Genomic DNA, 17,386 nt, shown 5'->3' on the forward strand with positions numbered 1-17,386 from the left:
AATAGGAGTAAATATAGAGCTAATCCTACTTTACAAGATATATATACACACACATATAAATACAAAGAATTATAAGGTAAAGGTTAATCACTGAATCTTTCATGTTATTGAATTTTACAATAATTTGAGATATGGGTGTCTATGACAACATTTTTAGTGTTAAGGGTGTTTAAAAAACTGTACTTAATCATTCCAGTATTTGTATGGAGAACTCTGCTTATTTATTGATTTGTTTTGGACACCTGTATTTTTCTGTCAAAAGTCTGCTAACTCTCATTCTCTTTAATTTTATGTGATAGTGTTTTAAATAGCAGTGCTAAATTTATTCTTATTCCAGGCACTCTGCAAACCTGGCTGGTTAGAACAACCACACGGAATGTAATGTTGTAATTTTGCTATTTACTACTAACATGCTTCATTTGTTATGTCAAATCTTGATTTAGAAAAATAAAGTTCTCCTAGGGAAAGTAAAAACACATGAATTCACCAAAACAGCCTGTTCAGATGATTAATGATTGTGAAAAATTAAAGTATACATTAGTCTTCTACCAAGCTTAGAAACTGCTTGGATAAACATTGATATGATATTAGAAAGTTTATTGAAGCATACTGAGTATAATTTTTGAAGTTTGGTTTGGTTCCTGAGGAAAAGTTGCATACATTTTAGCCATCTAGAGTAGTAACATAACAACTCTTAATTGGTTAAATAACCAAGGGCTGAAACTGCTTAAATAAATATACTAAAGGCTAAGTATACCTGAGCTGTCTTCATAATAAAGTCATTTTTGCCCTGTTTTGAAGGATACTAAGATAAATTTCATACCTTTATATAGGAGACTGCCTTAAGATGTTTATGAGTTTTCTACTCAGTTATAACATTTTCTAGGAATGCTATGCTGCTATTACAAGTAGTTCCTTTGACAAAATTTCAAGAGTACATGGATTCCAGGTCTAAAGAGGGGTAGGTAGGCCTGGAATTCCAGGGACTGATTTAGAGATTTGGCAAATACCATCATAAACAGCTAAGTACATGTCAATTCTTTAAAATAATGTCATTTAAGGAAATGTTATAATTCTATAAATATAATTCATATATTTTTGATAATAATGTTAATTATCTTATTATCTACAACATTTTCTTAACAGCCGATAAGTGTTAGAACCTTTTGAGACATTAACTTCCACTGTTACAGTTAGTGGGATGGTTCCTGTGGGGGTGCATGTATACAATATGTACACATAGTGCATCACACTGTATGTACAGATGTACATAGTACTGGATTACTATATAACATACATACTCTTCACACACATAAGTTCAAATCCCAGTACAGTAACCTATCATTAGACGATTTGGGGCAAGTTATACGACCTCCCTAAGCTTGTTTCCTTATCTGAAAATGGGGTCAATAATATTAGTAGCATTTACTTTTAGGACTATTGTGAAGTTTAAATGAAGTAATGCATGTGAAGCCATTAGCTTTGCACACACTAAGCCCTAATAAGTGTTAATTATTATTATTTCAATATTAATATTGTGTATGTATACCTTGTTTTTTACTGAGTTCCAATTCAAAAAAGTAGTAATGTTTTAAATTCTTTGTCTTACTTCCACGAGTGTCTCAATAATAAATAGCAGTAACAACTGTCAGTAAAAATAGCTTTTTTCCTGAGAATAACAGTTTATTGAGAATTTACTTCCCTGTCATTAACTTTTTTAATAAATTCAGTTATTTCACGTCCTTCTAGGTTTTCCTGAAGGTTTTGCAGGAAGGTTTGTACCTGTTTCATGATTGAGCACTTATAATCCTAGTCAATAGGAATCAGAAGATAGGTCTACAGCTTTTTTCTGGCTTTTTTCTGGCCACACTTTATTTTTATACTACTCTGTCAACTTTTCTTTCAAAGAATTGAGGAGAAAGATGGAAGTAAAATTAATTGACTTTTCCTTAGAATCTTAAAACTCAAAAGCATTATTTACTTTTATACAATTAGTCATATCTTAGATCTCAAGATAATTGCATAAATTATGTGCTTATGTTAACCTTAGCTGCTGTATGTCAGCAGTTTTTTTTCAGTTACATAGCCATGAAAATAATGTCCAAAATTGACATTGATCCACAGTATACTTATTAAGAACTGTGTATTACTTTCAGTTGTTAGTGAGAGATTAAAAAATCACTTTGTAAGTGCCACGTGAGTTATTACCTTAGTTTAAGCTGTCTTTACTTCAACTATCTGTCATTCGTTATCTAATAATTTTTTCCTTTTATGTTTTAGGATCTTACTCAGTGTGTTACATGCCAAGAAAAACACATTACTGTAAAGAAAGAACCACACGAGTCCCTTGGAATGACCGTTGCTGGGGGTAGAGGAAGTAAGAGTGGCGAGCTGCCCATCTTTGTGACCAGCGTGCCACCCCACGGCTGCCTCGCCCGGGACGGCAGAATTAAGAGAGGTAAGATGGGATTGTGAACAATTTCACCACATCTTCTTTCTGAACTAAACTCACATTTTTAAAAATAAAGAGCTTTTACAAAGTATTTATTAAATATGAGTTTTTTTAGTCCTTTAAACTGTCCCCTGCATATGAAAGCATAAAGTCTTTCTATAATGTTAGAAAAATGCCCATTATAAAGGAAAACTTTTGAACCTTGGTAATGTTTCCAGAATTTGCTAACAGTTACTCAGACTGTTAGATTATTTTATCTTGGGAAAGATCCTCTAAAAGATTTATGCTTCTAGCATTATGATAGACTTAGATACTCTGAAGAGCCATCTTACTAAAATATAAATGTTGCTTGTAATAAAGTGTGTAGAAAGGGGCTCAGAGAGGAAGTGGAGCAGAGGACAAACTTAATTTTAGGGATAAACTCATTCACCATTTCACATTCCCTATCAATACGGTATAAGGTGCATAGGTTGGGGAACGATTAGCTACTATTACCATGGCAAAAATAACAGTCTCTATTGACTTAGTTTGTTCATAAGGGAACAAAAGTGAGTCTTAAAAGTTACTTTTCCAAGAATGAAGTTGGACCCCTACCTCATACCGTACATATAAATTAAGTCATAATGGATTCAAGACCTCAATGAAAGAGCTAAAACTCTTAGGAAAAAACACAAGCATAAATCCTCATGACCTTGAATTAGGCAGTGGTTTCTTAGATATGACACTAAAAATACAAGCAACAAAAGAAAAAAATACATAAACTGAACTTAAAACTTACAAGCTTTTGTGCTGCAAATAACACCACCAAGCAAGTAAAAAGGTAACCTACAGAATGGGAGAAAATATTTGCAAATTATATATATGACAGATGACTTCTATCTAGAATATATAAAGAATTCTTACAACTCAATAATAAAAAAGACAGATAATCCAACTTAAAGATGGGGAAAGAATCTGAATAGACATTTCTCCAAGGAAGATAAGCAAATGGCCAGAGACCCTGCCCAGCGCCTGTGCAGTGGTGAGCTTTGCAGGTCATTGGCTATGAGGCTCTGGTGCAGTCTGAGCAGTTAGTCCTTTGCCAAGATGCTTGAGAGCACTAAAAATATCTGGATCCCCACAAAGCCCTACTATACCCAAGTTTGCCAGATTTGGATTGGAATGGGGTTGATGAGCATCATCATTTATAACACCAGGAGTGCTGACGAAAGAAGTAAAGCTTTGGAAGCTCCTGCACCTACTCATGGTCATCACTCTGCACTTGGAGTGCACATAAGATAAAATGTCAGTCTGCCTGTAAACGTAAGCAAGCTGCGTTAGGTAGGAGCATGGAGCATGGGACATCACTGTGTACTTGTATAAGTATGGTCTACTTTGTGGCATGAATAAATGTATCTGAGATACGCCACCTACCCGAGACTGTTTTCAATATGTCTCCCTCTCAGCTCCCTCCTTTGTGCTGGGTGGACTCTGAGTAGATAATCTGTAATATACCAGATGCAGTCAGAATCTCACTGAGCCGTCCATCTTTATGAAACCCGAAGAACTGAAGAGTATCTCTGTTGTCATAGCAGTTGGTGATCAGGATCTAGAGACACTCGGATTCTACTGCTCAATAGATGTTTGTTAAACATGAAAAAAAAATGGCCGGTAACCACATGAAAAGATGTTTAATGTCATTGCTTATTAGGGAAGTGCAAATTAAAACCACAATGAGATACTACTTCATACCCACCAGGATGACTATAATAAAATAAACAATAACAAACATTGGTAAGTATGTGGAGAAATAGAAACCCTCACACATTGCTAGTAGAAATGTAGAATGGTAAAACTGTTTTAGAAAACAGTTTGGCAGTTTCTCAAAGAGTTAAACTGAGTTATCATATGACCCAGCAGTTCTACTCCTAGAGAAATGAAAATATCTGTCCACACAAAAACTTGAGTGCCAATACTCAGAGCAGTATTATTCACAAAAGCCAGAAAATGGAAACAACTCAAATGTCCATCAACTAATGAATGGATGAACAGAATGTGGTCTGTCCATACAATGAAATGTTATCTGGACATAAAAACGATTGTAGTACTGACACAAGCTACAGTATGGATGAACCTTGAGAACATTATGCCAAGTGAAAGAAGCCAAACACAAAAAACAACGTCTGATTCCATTTATATGAAAAATCTAGAATAAGCAAATCTACAGAGACAGAAAGTGGATTGGTGGCTGCTTAGGATTGGGGGAAGGGTAGTGACTGCTAATGGGTACAGGGCTTTGGGGCAGGGATGTGATAGAAATGTTCTAAAAATTATTGTGGTGATGTTTATGCAATTCTGAATATACTAAAAACTATAAAATTGTATGCTTTAAATGGGTGAATTAAATGGCCTGTGAATTATATCTCAGTAAAGCTGCTATTAAGAAAAATTTATTTGTCCAATTGTTGTATTTGGGGTAATTTTATCTCCTTGTTATTTTATTATGTTTTCTAAGTTTTCTACAATGAGACTGTTCTGTTTTAATGATCTGAAAAGTAGGTGATAAATTGGGAGGGGGGATTTTCTGTAGAGTTTGTCACACAAATGTATGCTTCCTACAAAACTAACACTTTCCTTCCTAACCTTTATATAATCCTCATTGCCCTTCTTTGTTAGATCACTTGGCAGAGCAACACTCCTTTTCTTCTGCAAGCAAGGAAGATGTCCAAATCACAAGTTTCATTTCTTTGTGTGGGCACAAGGTGTCCTCTCTGTACATAATCTGATATGTTTGCCCTGAGTGAACTATGCGGGGCTGTCTTTATGTATAGAACTGTGTCAATATAAAATAGAATATATTAAAAATTCATTTCTAAGAGCAAAGGAGCAAATAATTTTTGAATTGGAAAGAACCATAGAAATTTCTGAAGCTTAAAGAAGAGAAATGAACCTGCCCAGGGCTTGTACACAGGTAAACTGGGACTAGTGATTTGCACTTTCAGTTGTATCAAGGTGCCTCAAGCCACATTTTTTCTTATATATTATGACATTCTTTAAAATTTTTGAATTATTTTGGAATGTTTTCTAACTTGGATTTTTCCTCAGTGTTATAAAAATTACAAAGAAGTAAAAAATGGTCTTTGACCTTATTTGAGTTATTGAAGCTAACCTTTGTTGATTAGTTTACAAGCAGCAGGATTTGCAGGGAAATGATCACTTGGCAGCTCAGCTCATTTTTCTTGTCTGTTCGTTGAGCAGGTGATGTGTTGCTGAATATCAATGGCATTGATCTGACCAATTTAAGCCACAGCGAGGCTGTGGCCGTGCTGAAAACCAGTGCTGCCTCCCCGGCTGTTGCCCTTAAAGCACTCGAGGTCCAGATTGTTGAGGAGATGACTCAGACCACGGAAGAGCAGCCAAGTACTTTCAGTGAAAACGAGTATGATGCTAGCTGGTCCCCATCGTGGGTCATGTGGCTTGGGCTCCCAAGGTACTGATGGCTTTTTTGTTCTTTTATGGAATAATCATCACATGTGCAGCCTTTATCTGTGTGTAACACAGTAAATTTGCCCATTAGGAGAAGGCTTTAATTAAATAAAACCAGCATCAAATCAAATGACAAAAGAAAGTGGTAATACTTTCTTAATGTATTACATTTTAAAAGGTAGATTTAATTTTAAAAACTGAGCTATAAAGACTTATATCTGTTTATACTGCCATCCCTAGTCCCCGGGCCATGGACTGGTACCAGTCCCTGACCTGTTAGGAACCGGGCGGCACAGCAGGAGGTGAGCAGTGAGCAAAGTTTCATCAGTATTTACAGCCACTCCCCATGGTTCCCATCACCGCATAAGCTCCGCCTTCTATCAGATCAGCAGTGGCATTAGAATCTCATAAGAACACGAACCCTACTGTAAATTGCGCGTGCTAGGGATCTAGGTTGCACGCTCCTTATGAGAATCTAATGCCTGATGATCTAAGGTGGAGCTGAGGCAGTGATGCTAGTGCTGGGGAGCAGCTATGAATATAAATTATCATTAGCAGAGAGCTTTGACTGCACAGAGACCACAATAAATCAGTTGCTTGCAGACTCATACCAAAACCGTATTGTAAGTGGCAAGTGATAAGCTGCATCTGGTGGCAGACTTTATAGTGGCAAGTAAGCATCTTACCCCCACCCCCCACCATCCTTAGAAAAATTGTCTTCCTTGAAACCAATCCCTGGTGCCAAAAGGGTTGGGGGCTGCTGTGTTTACAAAAACAAAGAAAGCAAATCCATCCATTCCTATTAAGGATTGATCGTATAAGTGGCCTAGCCATGAGATTGAGTATTCCAGTCTCTTAACTCAGAACAACTGTCATTTACCAACATTGATAGATGCTTAGACTTCATATGCATTTTTCACAGAAAAACCAAGCTAATCCTGGGGCCTTGCCCTATCCCAGAAGCCTCTTTAAAAGCCTTTTTTATCTTTTTAACTCTCCCTAAAAAGGTAGAATTTTAAACTCAGCTTTATTGGACACAAGAGTCTTTAAGCCAAACCATTGGTGTTCAAGAGTAGCTGCTCTACCGTTATAAAGAGTTTGTTGCTTCCTAACTGACTGTGCAACCAGCCGAGACATTCTGTGGTTGGTTGGCATCAGGGTCACAGAAGCACATGGAACCTCCAGTGGCATCCCAGGGTATGTTCCTTTCTCTAGTCAGGCAGTTGTTGTGTTATTCAGTATTGAGATAGGAAAAATGTATATTACTGTCATTATTTGTCCCCAAATCAGTTTAGATTCTTACTATATATAAGAATCCTAAAATTGAACTATGATGAAACATTTTGACTCTTGACCAAGGATGAAAATTACTGATTCTTTAAAATAAAAATAAACAATATGACTGTGCCAACTTCTAAGCCATCTGACTCATGCGGAATAAATTTATAATAACAACCAGCATTATGTAAAGTGATTTATGGTTTATAAAATACTTTCACATTAGCAATTACAGAAAAAAAGCAAGGATATTATTGGATTTCATTTGTTAATAACCTAACTTGCTGACTGGTTCTCTTGGTTAAAAAAAAATTAAAAGGCCTAAAACTGTACTAGAATTCATGTCTCACAGACCTATAGGTGCTTTCTGGAGAGACAGATTTTTTTAAGATAAAGATGATTTAGCTGTTTGAAATATGTTTATTTCATACACCAAGACAGATTAATTTTTTCCATTGAAAAATAAACATAGATTTAAATGGTTGCTGTTAAACTCCTACAGAACTGCTACCTAAATTGTGAGATTTCAGCCATCTGAGGGAGCCTCATTTATCTTGCTCAGTATGCAGCCTGATACTTGGACCTGTCAGTTTAAACCTAGAATGGCAGAAAGCCCCTTTGCACATAGTGGGTGAGAAGTGGTCTCCTCGTGCAGTGGCCAGGCAGTGGCACAGACTGCAGGGCTTGCCCACCCCTCTGCTGACAAGGCAAGCAGAGAGCAATGGTGTCCTGCAGAAATGCCCGCACCCTAGTGCTTCCTTTAATTTTCTTTATCCATTATGCCAATCTAGTTTTGAGGTTGGCACACATTCACCTCTATGTTCAGAGCATTTTCTAGTGTGCCAGGCAAAATAACAAAGATTTTAGATGAGAAATACACAGTATAGTAAAATCTATTTTTGAGGCCACCTGTGTTGAAAAAATACCTGTCAGTAAAAGGTTACCGTTCTGTGGATTTATGGCAGTCTCTGTTGAATGCAGACTTACACTCGACAGCCTTGTGTCCTCATCTATGGATGCAGGTAGCCCCTAAAAGCAGGTTTCACCCCGCAGAGGATAGCAGCTCTGCTTTTCCTGAAAAGGGAGATTCTTCAACTGCAGTTCGCTGGGGGTGTATTAGAGAACTGTTTGTTTGTTTGTTTCAGAAGATGCAGAATTATGAAAATAACCTACACTGTCACTAAAAATTCAGGCCAGTACATGGGACCTTGCCCCATCCCAGAAGTCTTTCTAAAAGCCCTTTCTTATCAGTGAGCTAAGAAACTAGATGAGATTAGAAGTTCTGGCATAGTGTATATTGCTTTACAGAATTGGCTTTATTAATAAATCTTTTTTATGGATTAAAAACGGGAAACCTTGATGCCTATAGATCCAGTTTTACCTAAAAATCAAAGCTATTTCTTTATTAAAAGAGATACTTTTTCTGTATATCATTTAGGGGTTTTTTGTTTTATTTTTTTTTGAAGTTTTTACTCCCTGCTTGTTCCCAAATCCATAGAGCTATGGAAATGTAAGTAGATTTTTTTTCTCCCTCCCTGGACAACATCCTACGAACTGGCTAAGTAGCATTTTAACTGTAGCTTCACAATGTCCATGATATAGAAGGGAAAAGAAAAAAATATTTTTTTGTTAGTGTTTCCCAGATTGATTTTTCTATTTTGGCAATTAGAGTCTCTCTTAAAATGAAAGCATTCTAAGTGAAGGAGGAAGAACAACAAATAACTGCTCATGTAGATTAAAAGTAGGACCCCTGGGGTATGCCTTCAGGAAAGGCGGTAATTATCTGCTTTCTTTTTGGTAGCTACACTCCTGGTCATTTTCTTCTGTCATTTGAGTCCTGAGTTCAGCAGTACTAGACCTCTTGCATTCTACTTTGTAATTACTCTTGTAGATACAGATGATTATTAGAATTGAGGTTTTTGTTGACAATGCATTGAGCAAATATAGGTACATAACCTTTTCGTACAGATTCCTGAGGTGTGATTTGTAACCAAGTTTGTGTAACCTCTGTACATGTGTGTATGTATATATGTCTTTACTTGGGAAGAGAAGACTGAAAAAAAGTTGGAGAAATTCAAGTCTACCTAAGGACTGTATCTGTGCTAGAAAAGTGGGTTGTCAAAATAATCTGTTCAGAAGGAAATAAAGGAGCCCTTTTCCTTTTTCTTCTGAGAGTGATAAAAGTATAACATGGTGTGGGGTTATAGCAAAGATGAGCAGGCTATGAAAGCCTACACATTAATTTTTTTCTTTATTTTTGTGTTTGTTTATAGTGCCCTTCATAGCTGCCATGATATAGTTTTACGAAGAAGCTACTTGGGAAGTTGGGGCTTTAGTATTGTTGGTGGATATGAAGAGAACCACACCAATCAGCCTTTCTTCATTAAAACTATTGTCTTAGGAACTCCTGCGTATTATGATGGAAGATTAAAGTGAGTCTTGTTCTAATTAATGATGTGATTCATGTTAATTATGCCGGACATGATTTAGATCAGAGGTCAGTACCAGATCCAGCCCTCTGTTTTAGTAAATAAAGTTTTATTGCAACACAGCCAAGCTCATCTGTTTATGTACTATCTATAGCTGCTTCCGCTCTACAGCGGCAGAGTTGAGTCACCATGACAGAGACTGTATGGTTCTTAAAGCCTAAAATATTTACCCCATCTGACCCTTTACAGGAAAAGTTTGCCAACCCCTAATCTAGACTAAAGCATTACCTTTACCATCTTGTCACTTATAGCTATATTTTATTAATCTAATGACAGACACTGAATCAGAGTCATTTGATTGGACACATTGTGACGTGACAATGAGCTCTGAGCAAGTTTCCCACACAACCCATGCAGGTCCAGTCCTGTCATTAGATGACTCTGCTTAATTTTTCTGCACAGCACTCACCTCTCCCTGACATTGTATTTATGCAGGCTCCATGAGGGGGGGATCGTGTTGCATTTATTGCTATACCCCTAGCACCCATAACAGCACCTCACATATAGTAGGATCTCAATAAATATTTGATAAATGAATGTATGATAGCTTACAGTGTGCCAGGTGCAATGCCAAGTGCTGTGCATGCATTATTTAATCTCTTAACAACCCTTATGAGGTAAGTGTCATTATTATTCCTGTTTTACAAACAAGATAGCCAAGGCTTGGGAAAGTTAAGAAACTTGCCCAAGATGAAATAGCTGATAGTGGTTGACTGGCATGTAAACCCAGGACTGCCTGGCTCCAGCACCCTGCCCTTTAACCCCTTGCAGACTGCCACCACTGGGCAGAAAGTACTCGCTCAACCAGTGTGCAGCCTCTTTTCTTTTTCAAAGCTTAGGCACTGAGAGAAGAAAGAAAAGCTGTCACGTCAAGAGATTATCATCAACAAAGAAGACAGTTGATTCCAAGTTCTTAGTGCTTAGTTTATGATGAAAGAACCAGTTCTTATAAAGTAAATGTTGACATACTAGACAGAATGCTGCACAAATGGAGAATTTGCACTGTTTGCAAAGAGAAAGTGACATATAAATAATATGTGAAAAGGTGATCAGGATTAGTATGCTCCAGGTCTATCTATATTGATAAAGATGAAAAACAATTATTTTAGGAGGAAAGAGTAGGAGAAAATGAATTAATTGTTCTCTTAGCTGAGTTACTCAACCAGTCTAGGCCTCAGTTAATTAGTTTATAATTTGTATTCCACCTTCTTCCAAAAAGAAATTGAATTCATTAACAATAAAATAGCATATCATTTATGGTATAAACTGAAGACCAAAAATCATAATGGTAATTATAATCATAAAGATAGAAATGGCCCCAGGTATATCATCCATTTGTGATAATTCTGCTAAGAGGACAGTGGGTGTCTGAATAGCTGAAAGCAAAGGAAAGGTCTTATTCCCAATTTAATTCAATCCTCAGATATATAAGCTCTAAGAACGAATAGAGAAATAACAGTCAAAATAATAACCAACCTCCTCCAAATGCATTTGGTTTTTATTTTTAAGACAGAGCAGATTTACTTTCCATATTATTATATTTTGCTTAAACTAATATGAAAATTGTTCTGCTTGTCCTTGAAATCTACCAGTTATTGGGGGGATAGACACAAGGGTTTCCTTGACATGCTTAAAAACCATCCCAGATGTTTCTCAGAGTATATCATGCACCCTAATCATTGACAGTTAATTGGCAAGTGAAATTGCAATTTTCATGCTAAGCAAATCTTAGGTGGGGTAATGTTTTTAATACTATGAAATAGTAACATTTTGTTTCTGTCCCTGTTTATCTTTGTCCAGGTGTGGAGACATGATCGTGGCTGTAAATGGCCTGTCAACTGTGGGTATGAGCCATTCTGCATTAGTTCCCATGTTGAAGGAACAGAGGAACAAAGTCACTCTGACAGTTATTTGTTGGCCTGGCAGCCTTGTATAGATTTCTGAAATTGGTTTTGAGTCTTGCATCTTCCTTTTTTAAGTTTTTGAAAGAAACCCCTTTTATTTCATTGTATTTCTGGTTGTTAGGAGCTTCTGACACAGCTGGTATACATGGGCCAAAAACCACTAAGATTATCCATGTATGTTTATTTAAATGTTTTCCTAAATTTAGTTACATTTCTTTTATCTTGGAAACAGTCTTCCACTAACCCTTATGAGTTTATGTTTTCAGAATTCAGACTCACAGTTGTCAAAATACTGCATATAGTAATGAACAAAGTCCACCCAAACTGTGACCCGGCCAGCTGGAGTAGGGAACTTCCGGTGGATCTTTGTTTCAATAACTGAATGGTAGAATGAGTTACATATCTCCCAAGACTGGTGTCAGTGAAGCCAACAACAGCAGCCTGTACTGCCACTGTTGTAACCAATGCCATGAATGGATACATTTTAAATTTGGGTGATAAACGTTCCCCATTTTTCATCGGTGCCAACATTTCAAAACTTCATCCTGTTTATAAAATGATTTTCTGGTTTATTTTATTTATACTGTAATCTCTCAATACTAATAGAAGATGAAGACATAGGTCTGACACCACTAAAGAGATGTTTTTTTAAATAATGTACTACTATTACAATAGTAGTGAATAAAAGATAATGTTATCTAGTGACAAAGGAATTTGAGCAGTAATTATAGTTTAGTGCTGGAGATGGTAAAAGCTGCATTTACTTGAACAGTTCAAAAGCATTAAAGATCCATTTCCAAAGGAATGTTTTGCTATGTAGGAAAATTTTGCAGTAATTTTTGCTAAAAATCATTTCTAGAGTTTGTATTATACTTATCAGCAATCTTGGCTGGAAATGTTTTTGTGATTTATGCAATTAAACTAGATGATAAAGATAAAACCATATTGCTATTAAATACACAAATATATATCACAGCTAAGTAGGACGGGGGAGACCTTTTTATTTTATTCAGATAAGAATCTTCAGTGTTTTAGAAACCCTTATATTTCCCATTATTTCTTATGAACATAATTGTTTCAAATTAGAGACTGCAAAGTTCTGTTTTTTTATCTGAAATAGTAGGTTTTAGATGTTAGTATCTTTTAATCAGTTCTTGGTCACTAGACTATTTCATATTTTTTTGAAATGTTTTTGAAAACTATGACTAGCCCATTTTGTTTGTCCTTCATTGAACATGGTTATCCTTTGGAAAACACATAAGTGAGTAAGAGAAAAATATCTTTACCTTATTAATATTATGCATACTTGAAAAAGTTTCATTTAGAAACCTAGTTCAGAATCTGAGCTAAAATACAAGTGACCTCTGTAATAAATGGTATTGATAATCAAAGAATGTATTTCAGAATACTACAGTACAGTATATTATGAAGCATGACCACTATATTTTCAAGCTTAGCAATTGCATTGCTGGGGTTTATTGTATCTGTAGCATGTCATTGATTACTTTAGTTCGTTTTATAATGAGTTTTTAAAACATATGTCTTTGGAATAAGTAAGGTATGGCAACAGTAATTGCTATGGACTTGTTCAGGCCCTTAGCTACACTGTATGTTCAACATATAACCAAGATACAGTGCAATGCCCCATACAGTATATTACTGTCATGTGATGATTGGCTTTGGAAGCAATTTGATATTGAACTGCTTTGATATTCTAATTGACATGGAACAAGTTTTTTCCTGCTCCCCAAATAGAATTTTGTAACCAACTTTGCTATTTTTTTAAAATTTGTAAGAATGTGTCATTTCTTGGGGGGTACCCATCCATCAACAAATATCCTAACTGCTGCTTTGTCATATGTAAAATACTTACATTGAACCCAGTGACATAATGAGTATTTTGAAAGAAGAAATTTTTTTCAATATTATTTTTATCATAAAAATCTTGGAATCAGCTTCAGCTGTAGTCTTTATGACAAAAGACTGTCATTTCTGGTCAGAATGATATTTGGTGATGGAAACTTGTTCATAATTTATTGTTACTATAGAACTATTTGGATTTTCTCATTTTAAGCTCTAATAGTTAAATATTTTGTTCTGTGCCTTCAGTTTAAATTATTTCAGGATTTTTCCAGATGTGTTTAAATAATGGTGTCATAATAATCAGGATGGAAATAAAAGTCCTCCTTTCCATTATAGCAACATTGTCTCCTTCCTTGAACAGCACATGTTGACTCAGTCTGTTCCTTATTTTTGTTGGTGGCACCACTGTCCTTACAATAAGCCACGCTTAAAACCTCAGGATCACAAGTCCACCTTCTCATTTTCAGCCCTATAGGTAGAACACATAAATCTATACTTCTGGAATTTGTTCCTACGTAGTACCTCTAGACCGGTGTTGTCCAGTACGTGTGGCAGGTGAGTACCTGGAATGTGGCTGAAATGATAATATCTTGGATACATTGGGTTATATAAAATATATTATTAAAATTCACTTCAGTTTCTTTTTGCTTTTTCTAATGTGGTTACTAGAAAATTTTAAATTGCACATATAGCTCACCTTCTGTTTCAGTTGGATGGTGCTGGTCCCCTCACCTCTTCATTGTCACAGCGTTTGCCAAGTCAGGCAGTTCTGACATTGTGGTTTCTGTTTATGCTCTGATCATTCCTTGCATGATCAAAAAAAACTTCTTTTAATTGAAAGAAACAAAGTTGTCTCCCAATTTTCTACTAAGTTCAAACCAAGACTTCTGTGATCTGACCCCTAATCCAGTTTTCCATTTGGCTCCGTGTCCCACTTACCCTCCATTTCCCCAGCAGGCTCCAGGGACCCCAGCTGGTTCCTGCCTCCAGCACCCACTTACGGTATTTCCTTGGACTGTGAAGCTTTTCCTTCTCTGCAGGTTCACGTTGTTCCCCTGTTTGGAGGTGTGACTTGAATGCTGCCCCGTCTCTCTCCCTCTTGGCTCCACTCCCCACTTTGCCTCCTTATGAATCTCAGTAGGCTTTTATATTTGCATTTATTGTGGCCTCAATCACTTGCTACCTGTTGTCATAGTTTTAAGTGCCATCTTTGACTGCCACCTTGCAACTTTGACCACCACTGTTGCCTTATGTCTGTAGCTCCCACAGCCTGTGGCATGAATATCCTATTGCTTTAAGGCACCTAGGTCTCAGCGTCTGCAAAACTGAAACCTGTGTTTTCCCAAGTGTCTGCATACTTCTGGCCTCCTCATCTTTCAGTCCAAATTCTTATGCCATCAGTGTAACTTTTCTAAACCCCAACTCTGATCATGTCCTTGCCCTGTTTAAAAACCTTCAGTGGTTCCACATCGTCTGCAGGATAAATCAAAATGGCTTCATGCAGCACAAAAGGCTCTTCATGGTCTGGCCTCTGCCTCCCCTGGGGCCTCATTCCCCACCTCTCTTGCTTCATGTTTAAACCACCCCACTCCCTGCCCTTTGTGTCCACAGGGCTGACTTTGCTCAAGTGACATCATCCTTTTGGGAAATATTTACCAATCTCTTTGGGCAAGCTTTTAAGGATTTTATTCAACTATATTTTTATGGTCCTACCTGCATGCTAGGAAGAACACAAACTTGCTAGGTAAGTGCTTGACTCCCCAGTCTGCAGCAGTGTTTTAAGCTGGACAATAAATGTCAGAGGTCATGCACCTTCTGAACTGCTCAAGGCCTTCCGGAGGAAGAATCTAGGCCTAGCGTCCTCTCTCTCCCAGGATTCCACATCACCTTTAGTCATCGTGTCTCCTTAGGCTCCTCTTGGCTGTGCCATTTTCCCAGATTTTCCTTGTTCCCAAGGGTCTGACAGTGTTGGTATATCGTAGGTTGACCTCTGTTGGAATTTGTCTACTGGTTTTTCTCCTGACTAGACTGGCGAGTGGGTTTTGGGGAGGAAGAGTGAATGGTGGGCAGAGTGAATGCTGTTGTCTTCATATGTCGAGGACACGCGCTGTCAGCGTGATGTGTGACGGCTGATGTGGGCCTTGGTCGCCTGGCCTGCGTTGTGCTGCTCAGGCTTCTCCACAGGAAGTCTACGCAGCCCACGCTGGAGGGCTCGGGCTCCCCCTCCCTCCATTTAGTTTTGATCTGGCCGGGAAAACGACAGGGCCTGCGGTACTGCTTAGGGAACGCTGCTTAGGGAACACGTTGCAGTGGAAGGGAGGGAGGTGGGACTCCGTGGCTAAGAATGTCAGGAGCGTATTTTCTTTAAAAAAAAAAAACCCTCCCTTGACTCTCTTGTAAAAGTAAACTTTCCCAAAAGAGTTGTCTCCTTTTTGTGTTTTTCAACTATTTTTAATTCATAACAATTTTTCTGACGCAAAAATTGTAAAAAAATAACACAGCACTTGTGTACCTACCACCCAACTTAAATACAAAGCACAGCCACTGCTGTTGAGCTTCCTTCTCCATTTGCATCCACTCTGGCCTTCCCATTCATTTCTTCATAACTATACTACATATTTATGAACCATTCAAATACAGTATTGTGTGGACTTTGAAACCACATAAATGATGTTGTGCGTATATGGTATTCTGCAACTAACTGCTTCTGCTCCAAGATTCTTTCCTGTGTTCATGTAGCCCGAGTTTTTATTGTTTTATACTCAGTGGCTATGACAATTTTATGTCCATTCTTTAGCTGATGGGTGTTTAGGTTATTTCCCTTTTTTTTTTTCATTAACAATGCAGCTGTGAGTACTCAAAAGCAAGTCTTGTACACGTGGGAGAGTTTCTGCAGCCAGTGATTCTCATTCAATCCTGGCTGCACATAAGAATTTCCTGGGGAGCTCGTCAGGAATCCCAGTGCTGATTTAGTTGGTCTGGGTGGGATGTGGGCATCAATTTTGTATGGTTTTGCGTGTTCCTCAATGAGTCTAATGTGCAGCGATAGCTGAAAACCACAGTTCTAGGAGTGGCGTTGCTGGGTCTTAGAGTGGCTGCATCTTTACAAGGTGATTAATCTTAATGTACATTTCCACTATCCACTAGTAATATGGCAAGTTTTGTTGATCCACATTCTTGCCAGCGTTCGGTGTTATCAAACTGAAGGGGGTGAAAATGGCATCTCACTGTGGTTTCAACTCACATTTCCATGGTTACTGGTGCAGTCCAGTACCTTCTCCCATGTTTACTAGTCTTTCAGATATTTTCTTTGGTGCATAACCTGTTTGCCCATTTTCTAATGGGCTGTTTGTGTTTCTCTTAATGATTTATAGACATTATTTGGGATGTTAATCCTTAGTGGATTCTATGACATGCAAATATCTTCTCACAATTTGTGACTTCTCTTTTCAACTGTGTAATGATGTGATAAACTAAAGTTCATCATTGTAATGTTGACAAATATATAAATAGCATATAAGAAGATTCTTTTTAAATCTACTTTTGGAATTTCTTCTGCCAAGGCTTATCCATTTATATTATTTTGATTATTATATTTTTTCTTTCCATCTCATGTTAATTTACCTGACTCTCTGTGTTTTATGTTTGTTTCTTCTGAACAGATCTTTCTGTTCACTTAGTTATCCTTGAAGTTTTCTTCTGCATATTTAACATAAAATCTCAACTTAGTCAATAGCTCCGTCCTCCCTCTGCACAGTGTGAGGACCTCAGGGGCGAGACCTCCGTCCCTCTCATAGTCCAACTCGGTGGCCAGTGTTGTAACTGTGCCTTGTTCTCCTCTCCACTTAGCCATTATTATAATTGTTATGTACTGTTCAGGTTTGGTTAGATTTTGTTTCTGAACTATAAAATACTGAAAAGCCAACGAAAGCTCA

At 37.3% G+C, this 17,386-nt stretch overlaps 2 protein-coding genes across 3 annotated transcripts in view; both read left to right on the forward strand.

Moving 5' to 3' along the window:
• The window catches only part of LNX2 (ligand of numb-protein X 2), a 64,193-nt gene extending 50,407 nt beyond the window's left edge, over positions 1 to 13,786 (forward strand). For both annotated transcript variants that reach the window (XM_045566855.1, XM_045566856.1), the window contains exons 7-10: positions 2,281 to 2,458; positions 5,690 to 5,921; positions 9,469 to 9,627; positions 11,485 to 13,786. In XM_045566855.1, the coding sequence (XP_045422811.1) occupies positions 2,281 to 2,458; positions 5,690 to 5,921; positions 9,469 to 9,627; positions 11,485 to 11,620 (705 nt within the window). In that variant the 3' untranslated portion in view covers positions 11,621 to 13,786. The remainder of the gene's footprint in view (positions 1 to 2,280; positions 2,459 to 5,689; positions 5,922 to 9,468; positions 9,628 to 11,484) is intronic.
• On the forward strand, positions 3,485 to 3,826 carry LOC123648930 (ATP synthase subunit ATP5MJ, mitochondrial-like). The gene has a single exon (XM_045566857.1). The coding sequence runs from the start codon at positions 3,539 to 3,541 to the stop codon at positions 3,731 to 3,733; it is 195 nt and encodes a 64-aa protein (XP_045422813.1). The 5' UTR covers positions 3,485 to 3,538; the 3' UTR covers positions 3,734 to 3,826.
• Positions 13,787 to 17,386: the final 3,600 nt, after the last annotated feature.

Source organism: Lemur catta, chromosome 13 (genome assembly GCF_020740605.2).
Source record: "Lemur catta isolate mLemCat1 chromosome 13, mLemCat1.pri, whole genome shotgun sequence".
NCBI classification, from domain to species: Eukaryota; Metazoa; Chordata; class Mammalia; order Primates; family Lemuridae; genus Lemur; species Lemur catta.